Source organism: Palaemon carinicauda, chromosome 21 (genome assembly GCF_036898095.1).
Source record: "Palaemon carinicauda isolate YSFRI2023 chromosome 21, ASM3689809v2, whole genome shotgun sequence".
NCBI lineage: Eukaryota > Metazoa > Arthropoda > Malacostraca > Decapoda > Palaemonidae > Palaemon > Palaemon carinicauda.
Window position 1 is genome coordinate 55,709,506 of NC_090745.1, and position 11,360 is coordinate 55,720,865.

Genomic DNA, 11,360 nt, shown 5'->3' on the forward strand with positions numbered 1-11,360 from the left:
GACGATTTTGACAATTAACTCTTAACCTTGGCCATTTTCCTTTTTATAGTTTCAGTTCCAAGTTTACTGGAATTATTTGCAATCAGTTTTATGTAGCCTACATTTAACTTCCCTCATGACAACCTAGTTCTCTCTCTCTCTCTCTCTCTCTCTCTCTCTCTCTCTCTCTCTCTCTCTCTCTTGATAGCTCAGTCGGTTGAGCTGTTGCTGGCATGGTTTCCGGCACACAGGTGGGGGTTCGAATCTCCACCCGGCCAGAAGCTGTTACCATAAAATGAATTCCAAGTGGATATATATTCCCAAGATAGAATTTGGTATTAAATGCCATTCGTGGGTGATATTTATAGTGATTGAAATCACGTGTGCTTGTGATATATATATATATATATATATATATATATATATATATATATATATATATATATATATATATATATATATATATATATATATGTGTGTGTGTGTGTGTGTATATATATATATATATATATATATATATATATATATATATATATTTATATATATATATATATATATATATATATATATATATATATATATATATATATTTATATATATATATATATATATATATATATATATATATATATATATATATATATATATATATATATACACATATATATATATATATATATATATATATATATATATATATATGTATATATATATATATATATATATATATATATATGTATATATATATATATATATATATATATGTGTGTGTGTGTGTGTGTGTGTGTGTGTGTGTGTGTATACCCATACACATATATAAAGCATATATGTGGGTATGAAAATTTCTTGATAAGAAAAACCTTGCGTAAACTATGACATCATTTCAATGCTATATAGATTTTCATGTTTTATATTTCTATATTTCCGGCCATAATAAGAAAGGGTATTTAAATGATATGCAGAATATATATATAAAAAAATATGTATTTTATTATAAATTGAAAATGGGCTCGGTATGTTTAGTAAATACAACATATGGAAATCATATTTATAGGTAGCATACATATGATAAAAAAAAAAAAGATTACTGGTGATATTTAAATCTAATTTTTCTTCTCATTGTCGTCATCATCATCTCGTCTAGTTCACAATCTTGTATTTGTAAATTTCTCACGTGCTTCACACCATTACTCCAATTTTCTTTATTAACTTGCTACAAAGCCTCTTGCAGTAGGGATTTCAAGTTGGCCACTTTAAAACCATTTTTCTTAGCAACGTATTTTTTAACCTGCCCCTAGATCAATTCAATAAGGATGTACTGGCAGTGATGAGGTGGCAACCTGACGATCCTATGACCCTTTTCACCGGCCTTTTTATCTTTCACATAGTCCTTTTCTATTCGAGAAGAACTTAACTTCACAATCTCAAGAATCTCGCCTTTTCGTAAGTCATCTGTCGGATTTTGTCCTTTATTGATCAGCCACTCCTTTATTACGTGTTTCCTATCCGAAATCTTCGGTGTTTTATCAGTGATTACCGAATGGTAGGTTGCTGTGATTTAAACCACTTTTCAAATAATTTGCTATTCATTTGATTATGGTAATTACCATCATTAGTCTCTTTAAAAATTAATGCTGCATTTGGCACAAAACCTTCCTTAGTCCCGGCATGCACGACTATCAGTCCTGCGCCTTTGCCGGTAGGAGTGTTAACCCATATTTTTTTCTCTCTCTCTCTTTGGTTGTCCAGCATTTTGTAACAGTATAGTTCTTATTTAGCCAAGTCTCATCCAGGTAAACGATAGGCTGATTCTCGTTTTCGTATACCCTCCTTGTAACACGTTAAAACTTATTCCTTGCAGCTAAGATATCACCTTGTTTTAATAAAAATATTCTGCCATTCACTTTCCCATAATGAAATCCGATTTCATGCAAGATTCACGACAACCCTTAAATTTAATGTCTTTGCGGGCTTCTTCCAAAACCTTTCTAACATACTGTAGAACTTTAACACAATTCAACGTAACGCACGCTTGTCGAAATCATCCAGATTGGTCACTGGTCGCGGACGACTTCTTTTCTTATCCTTGAACATTCGGTGTCTATATTCGTTTTCGAAATCATTTCCTTCCTTAACGATTCTCTTACAGTCCTCTTTGGAACTGCTGTTGCCGAACTCGTACAATAGCAAACTTTTGCCGCGTCGATCAAGGGAACATTGATTTTTCTTTTCTTTAGTAAAATATTTGTGAACATTATCCACGATTTTGGCTGAAGAGGAGAGAAGCGCTTTGTAAAATTTGCCATTGTAAGTGTTGTCGATTGAATGGCATGGCTACTATTTATCAGAAACACTGCTTTATATACTTAGAGATGAAGTACCAATTACAAACAAGGTTTGTTTGAAATGACATTTCTTTTGATGACACGATTGGATTCCTAATCTTATAAGCTGAAAATTCATTACTTAAGGGCTTAAATTATGAAGGGATAGATTATGGGCTTTATGGCACAGTCCAAGCCTTAACCGTTTTAAAAGGGCATTCAGCGTTACAATGAAGCATGCGTAAAAGAAATTGTGTAATAAATGGTAATAGATCAATTAATCAAACATTAGGATATCGCCCTATGTATATATATATATATATATATATATATATATATATATATATATATATATATATATATATATATATATACATATATATACATATATATATACATATATATATGTATATATATATATATATATATATATATATAAAATATATATATATGTACATACATATATATATGTGTGTGTCTCTCTCTCTTATCCTTGTATGAAGATATGTGTTTATGCGTCAAGGTAAATGAACTCTGTAATCATGAGAATTCCACAAAACCTAATAATTCCACTTGTTGTTGTAGCAAGATTGCATCTTGCTTGCGAGGGGTCGTTAGTAGCCTTTGTGCGTTCATTTAGACAAGGCGCTCACCTGAGAGTGTCGGCTGTACAAAGTGTATTCACGAACCTTTTGTAATAAAGTGGAAAAAAACCCATGTTCCGATGTCTCATTATCCGTTGACATGGGACATATATACAGTATATATATATATATATATATATATATATATATATATATATATATATATATATATATATATATATATATATATATATATATATATATATATTCAAATAAGCCATATATTCGTGGCCAAGTGGTAGTCACCGTCTCTACAAGTTTGCCTGACCAGGGTTCGATTCCCGGCCGGTCACAAGCTCTAGTCTTTGTCAGATTCAAACATTAATGTATAAAAAATCTAAGGCTTATTTCAATATGAAAAATACGTCTAAATGTGCAAAATTTTATCATATATATATATATATATATATATATATATATATATATATATATATATATATATATATATATATATATATATATATATATATATATATATATATATATATATGTAGATAGATAGATAGATATAAATATATATATATATATATATATATATATATATATATATATATATATATATATATATATATATATATATTCAATAAAAGATAGGACATGAGGGTTTTATAGAGAAATGTAGGTGTGTCCGCTTGGACAGCGGCCACCTGCGGTGTAGGGCAGAAAAGACACGATCCTTAATCCGTCTCGTTTCCGTCATAGCTTTATCTTTAAAAATTCTGACTTTACCATCTTTTCATCATAAGGAAATTAAAATTCTATATTAACAAAGAGATATATTTACAAAATATTTTATCAATACAGCATACAGAAAATAAACAAGTAGGCCTACAAATTCATTCAAGGAACGAAGACATGATAGAAACTTGCAACAAGCCACAATTATCATCTTAGTATAAGATTTGTAGATGCCTTCATAAAAGGGAATTTAACTATACCCGTGCAAAAGTTATTTGAGCGTTGGACCAGGGTCTTTTTTCAGAATACTTCGTGTCAAACTCAAAATACGGTGGAAGTCTTATCTTCTGAGTGGGGAACCTAATCGGCTTATCCCCAAAAGCAAATTAAGCTCTTAAATACCAGAAGCTAACCATTGTATTGTACTTTTATAAGAAAGAGACCATAATCTCATGCAGCAGAATTGATGATGAACGATTTCATATTAACAATGATAAACTAAAAAAAAAAAAAAAAAAAAAAAAGAATGTATTTATTAACCTTACATTACTAATTTTTGTCCGATTCTCCTTTTGGTGCAAATGGCGTGACTTATTCCACGATAATACGAGGGATATGTCGGCAGAAATATTCTCTTCTTTACTGTTCCCCTTCGCTTTTCTTTTGGTTTGAGTTAACTACGCCCTTAAGAGATTATATCAATAATTGCTACGCTCCCAGCTGAGAAAAAGAGTCTGGTCAGTTTACTTATCTTTATAACCTTCAGCTTTGTTATCAACGACTGTCTATCTGTCAACATTCCAATACAAATTCACAAAAAGGTAGGCAATAATCCACCGATCTACCATTCCATAAAAATTCTCTCTCTCTCTCTCTCTCTCTCTCTCTCTCTCTCTCTCTCTCTCTCTCTCTCTCTCTCTCTCTCTCTGTATATATATATATATATATATATACATATATATATATATATATATATATATATATATATATATATATATATATATATATATATATATATATATATATATACAGAGAGAGAGAGAGAGAGAGAGAGAGAGAGAGAGAGAGAGAGAGAGAATTTTTATGGAATGGTAGATTATATATATATATATATATATATATATATATATATATATATATATATATATATATATATATATATATATATATATACACACAGAGAGAGAGAGAGAGAGAGAGAGAGAGAGAGAGAGAGAGAGAGAGAGAGAGAGAGAGAGAGAGAGAGAGAATTTTTATGGAATGGTAGATCGGTGGATTATTGCCTACCTTTTTGTGAATTTGTATTGGAATGTTGACAGATAGACAGTCGTTGATAACAAAGCTGAAGGTTATAAAGATAAGTAAACTGACCAGACTCTTTTTCTCAGCTGGGAGCGTAGCAATTATAGATATAATCTCTTAAGGGCGTAGTTAACTCAAACCAAAAGAAAAGCGAAGGGGAACGGTAAAGAAGAGAATATTTCTGCCGACAGATATATATATATATATATATATATATATATATATATATATATATATATATATATATATATATATATATATATATATATATATATATATACAGAGAGAGAGAGAGAGAGAGAGAGAGAGAGAGAGAGAGAGAGAGAGAGAGAGAGAGAGAGAGAGCTGTCTGTTGATACTTTTGTCTTTACACTGTTTGTACCTTGGTAGCCTACTGGCAAACAAAACATATATACATTTGCTAAATAGATGAATAAATAAACAACTGTTTTTCCTTACCTTCGAAAGATAAGAAGTGTATTAAAAGATGATACGTATAATGCCAATATCTATACAGCAGTATTTACTTTATCCACTAATACATAGAATTATATAGAATATACGGAAATATTATATATATATATATATATATTGGAAGGAGTAAATAGATTAGGGAATGAAAATAAGTAAACCGTCGTTGGCTACTTCATAAGAACATAACTGGTCACGAGCAGACACGTGGGAATATGACTTCCCGCCTCTTCCATCAAGAGGCAGTTATCACACAAGAAGTGCTCGTCCCGGACATTGGTACTGGGATAGATAATCATGTGACTCCAAAAAACGATCTTTTGTGTATAGAATATTTGAATGTACAGTCTCTCCTTAGTAAGATATGTGAAATTGAATTAATGCTCTTAAACAGAAATATTGATGTAGCCTATTATGTTTAACTGAGACTTGGTTAACCCCGAATGTTGTCGATTCACTCATTGAATTTTCTAATTATACAATATATAGATGTGACAAAGGAAGAGGTGGAGGTTGTTGTATTTATGTAAAAAATAACATTTCTGTTAATATTTGTAATCTTAATGTTCAAAGAGTAGAGGGGGTAGAAGAGGTTTGGCTCTCTGTACAATCTCGTAAGCTACCTTCTGTTATCATTGGTTGCTTATACAGTATAGACATCCGCATGCTTCAAATGATACTTTTAACTATATTTTGGAATGTCTGAGAATGATTTCTCTAAAGAATAAATCAATTTATGTAATAGGTGATCTAAATGATGATTTGATGTTAGGTTCAGCAAAGATACATAATATTTTAAGAGTCACCAAATTAAATCAAATGATTAATAAACCTACTAGAGTTAGCCCCATCTCATCCACACTACTAGACGTGTTAATAAAAAACAAGCAGGAAAGTGTCATTAAAATTGAGGTAAATCCAAGTATTGTAGCTGACCATGAACATATTTCATTTATCATAGATATTAAGAAGCCAAAACGTAAACCAGTCACGGTAACCTCTAGGTGTTTAAAATATTATTCTGCAGATTTTTTGTGCAATACATTGCTAGACCAGAAAATAATTTTAGATACAATCATGCATACTGATGACACAGATATTCAAACAGGAATTTTCAATAAAGTATATAATAGTGCCTTAGATAAATGTGCCCCAATAACCACGAAGGAAATAAGGAGACCCAGTGCACCTTGGATAGACAATGATCTCAAAAACAGTATGATTGAAAGGGACAAAATGCAAGAAAGGCTTAAACAGAATAGACATGATGAAAATCTTAACAATTCGTATAAGGAAATGAAAAAACTCATCAATTCGAAAATGCGTACTGCCAAAGCTTATTATAACAAAGACAAGATCAAGAAAAGTAAATCTCGCAAAGAAACATGGAAAATTATGAATAATATTGTATCTACTAAAACAAATAAGAAGATTGAATACGACAACCCAAAAGCTAGAGCAGATCAATTTAACCAATACTTTGCTAATTTAGGAAAAATAACTTATGATAAAACGCAGGAAATTCTACAAGAGTACGAAAATGAAGATATTAGAAACACTCAAAATAATTTTGGCAATAATATAAGATTGTTTAGACCGCAACCAGTTACAGTAGAAACAATAATATTAACAGTTAAGAGTTTGAATAATAGTAATGCTTACGGAACGGATGGTATTCCTACTAGTTTTCTAAAAGATTCCCTTACAGTTATTGCATATTATATCACGGTTATCATAAATACATCGATTGTAACTGGGAAATATCCTTCTATTTGGAAACAACCCCTCGTAGACCCTCTTCACAAGAAAGGAGACAAGGACGACCCTGGTAATTATAGACCTGTTTCTATCCTTCCCGTAATATCGAAAGTAATAGAAAAGATTGTATGTAATCAGTTAATGGAACATCTAGAAAAAAATAATTTGATTTCTAACACTCAGCATGGATTCCGTAAAGGTTTATCAACAGAAACAGCTTTGATGAAATTAACAGATGAAATTTATAAAAATATTGATAGAAAAAAAGTTTCCATATTAATTTTATGTGACCTATCAAAGGCATTTGATAGTGTCAACCATGATGAATTGTGTAAATCTCTTAAGGAACATTACATTGATACGTTCTGGTTTCAGGATTACTTGAAGGATAGAAGTCAGGTAGTTAGATTAGGAGACGTAAATTCTTGCATTGAAAAGGTTGAATTTGGAGTCCCACAGGGATCTGTCCTAGGTCCAATTCTGTTTTTAGTCTACGTTAATGACATGATTAAATACATAGAAAACTGCTTGCTAATTCAATACACTGATGACACCCAAGTTCTTTTGGCTGATCAAATAGAAAATTTAGATGGCTTGATAAAAAGGGCTGAACTAATATTGCTCAAAATTAAGAAATATTTTCTAAGAAAAGGGCTATTATTAAATGCCACTAAAACACAGTGCATGTTTGTGGGTAGCTCACAGTATATTAGCAAAATTCCAAATGACATTATAATAAAATGCGATGGTGATGAAGTAAAGAAAGTCAACATGTGAAAAATCTAGGTCTACACATGGACAGGTACATGACATTCAGTACTCACATTGACGAGCTGAGTAGAAAAGTTAGTGGCATTCTAATGTATTTAAGTAGAGTAAAAGATTACTTTGATGATACTACTCGAGCTTTTATTGTGGAAAGTCTGGTCTTGAGTGTAATAAACTACTGTATTAAGATATGGGGGTCTACTAATGATATGCACATGGAAAAAGCTCAAAAAATCCAAAACTTTGCTGGTAGAGTAGCCGTTATTGGGGTGAAAAAACACGATCACATCGCCCCAACCCTCCAGCAATTAAAGTGGATAAAATTAAAAGAAAAGTGTATGTACGATGTTTGTGTTTTTGTTTTTAAAAGTTTGAGAAAAGAATATCCCAACTGGCTATACACATTTCCTACAGTTGGTAATAGTAGGAATGCATTAACCAGACAGAATGAAAATCTATTTGTAGACAGCTATCGAACTGATTTGGGTTCACGCTCAATGGCAATAAGGGGCCCAGCTTGCTGGAATAAACTACCTCTGGAAATAAGAAAATGTATAAATGTTAGTTCTGATTTATTCAAAAAGAAACTTAAGCAATATTTTTAAAATTTTACTTGAATGTATATATATCCTAAATTTTTACAATCCAATTATTGTGAATTTTATGTAAATAATGTATATCGTTATGTAACAGAATAACCATTTTATAATGGAATAAAGGTTTTTGACTTTGACTTTTTGACTTTAACCGGAACCCCAATGTCCTAAAAGCAAAACTAATCCCTCCCCACCCTGTGTTTAATCCAGTTTAATTTCTGGTATTCTTGTATTAAGAGTTGTAAAGGAAAGTGATCAAAAGAAGAGGGATCCTCCTCTAAGTATTCCGAAAAAGACCCTAGTCGAACGGCCAAATAACTTTTGTATGGGTATAGTGACCACTAAAACGAATCTGTCAATTCCTGAGGCATCCCTACGGGCCAATCAAGGGAAAGGCCCGTGCCAACAACAAGTGTTGGCTTTAATACCCCAAGAAGAAGAAGAGGCATTAAAGCAGAGGAGAACAGAAGCTTATCCTACAAAACAGCTAAGGAGGTTTGCGAAACAGCCACCAGCAACAATTACCAGATTAATAAAAGATGTGCAGATGCACTGATAAAAGGAAAATTATCTACTGCCCTTTGAAATGAATCGGTCAGCTCCCGAGGTAATGCAACTGGGTAGGACAGAAGTTTATCCTTGAAACAGCTACAAACCAAGGAGGTTTAATACAAACCCTACTTACTACAAACAATAACTATCAGATGAATATAAGATGTGAAGATATACTCATTAAAGAAAATTACCTACTGGCCACTAAAATGAATCGGCTTAGTACAAGTTTGGCGACTTTGCATTTTATTTTGGGCCAGCAATTTTACTGTAAAATGCTTTCCAGCATACATATATCAGACCTGGAGATATTTTTCAGCTACTGCTTTTAAAAATGATGAAAAGGGAATTATTATAAAGGGTTTGTTTAATCATCCGTGTGACGGTTTAAAAATTTGCAAAAGTTATAATACATACCGATGAAATGTAACCAATGGATTCAAGGTTTTGCAGTCTTTAAATGCATCCATATGCAGAACACGAACTAGGCATCCTTGAAGCAATAAAATGAGAGCTTGTGCCCTTCCTAGACGATTTTTCTAGTTGAGCTGAACTACCAGTGACATCTTCATTTATTAAACATGGTGACCTTCCGTGCTTTGGTTGGTCACGCCGCAGGCAACAGCGCATTTTGCCCTACACGCGGGTCTGCTTCACAAATCCGGGAATAGGGCACTTCCAGATATTAAACCCTCTTGGATTATGACTGACGGAACGAGGCCTCCCACCTTTAAGACCTTAAGCTATCTTCTGTTTTAGGTCTTCTCTAGTCCGCACTGTCCAGGTAAAATGACCGAAATCGTCAGACCTCGACATGATAGATTCTGTGTCTCACCCACCAGTTTGGTTTGGTTTGACTATAATTGTTATCAGTCCATACCTTGCTTTTACTTTGTAATTAGCCATCAGATACAATTATGATGTTATTTGGCACATTTCCGGATTAAAAACAGCCATATGACACGTAAAACATTGACTTATTCAAAAGGAAAACGATTTAATGTCAAAATTATTTTCAATATCCTTTCAGCTTTATGGGTGGAACCAACTTTTGGGGAGGTACTAAAGAAGATGACTGTTTCCTGGCTCCAAGTTTTGATGATAAAATCTTAGAAGTTGTTGCTGTATTTGGATCAGCACAGATGGCTGCCTCGCGCATCATCAATTTACAACATCACAGAATTGCTCAGTGTTCTAGCATCAAAATAACAATTTTAGGGGAAGCAGGTAAGATTCTTTTTACATCTGTGGTTTGTTTAGTTATGTTGAATGTTTTGAAAGAAATTGCAATTAAATTTCTTTACTAACTACTAATCTTTGTTCATATTTGCTTGAATCTTATTTTTCACATTTTCATGGCTCTTAAACTGAGAGTATGGGAAGTATGGTATACCATATAATTTTTACACATTAGAAAAAGAAAGTAAACTTATTAGTATGGAGGAAACAAGAAGTAAGAACAACCGGCTATTCAATTAAATAAATGGTTTATTATTTGTAGTGTATATCACAAATAAAGATAACTTGTAGGATGACTAGTATTTTACAACCTTATCAGAGTTCTTTTTGGATGGAAGTTATAAAGCTTTTGTGTTATTAGATATACCCCTTAATCGGGCTTTATCTTCTAAGATTTCACCCATTTTCATCTATGGTAAAGTTTCAGTTAAAGAAATATAACATTACATTCCATCTAGTGATAATCACTTAAATATATATATGATATATATATATATATATATATATATATATATATATATATATATATATATATATATATATATATATATATATATATATATATATATATATATATATATATATATATATATATATATATATATATATATATATATATATATATATATATATATATCATCATCTCATCGTAGTAGGTTGGCACCAGCCACCCGTTGAGATACTACCGCTAGAGTTATGGGGTCCTTTGACTGGCCAGACACTACTATATACATAGGACCCTTCTCTCTGGTTAGGGTTCTTTCCCTTTGCCTACACAGACACCGATAGTCTGGCCTATTCTTTTCAGATTCTCCTCTGTCTTCATACACCTGACAACACTAAGATTGCCAAATAATTCTTCTTCACCCGAGGGGGTTAACTACTGCCACTCTAATTGTTCAGTGGCTAATCTCCTCTTGGTAAGGGTAGAAGAGACTCTTCAGCTATGGTAAGCAGCTCTTCTAGGAGAAGGACACTCCAAAATCAAACCATTATTCTCTAGTCTTGGGTAGTGCCATAGCCTCTGTACCATGGTCTTCCACTGTCTT

The 11,360-nt window shown here is 32.0% G+C and overlaps 1 protein-coding gene across 1 annotated transcript in view; it reads left to right on the plus strand.

Annotated features, from left to right (window-relative positions):
* Positions 1-11,360, plus strand: part of LOC137614911 (diacylglycerol kinase eta-like) — a 773,025-nt gene that overhangs the window by 435,803 nt on the left and 325,862 nt on the right. The window contains exon 14 of the mRNA XM_068344565.1: positions 10,103-10,299. Coding sequence (XP_068200666.1) covers positions 10,103-10,299 — 197 coding nt within the window. The remainder of the gene's footprint in view (positions 1-10,102; positions 10,300-11,360) is intronic.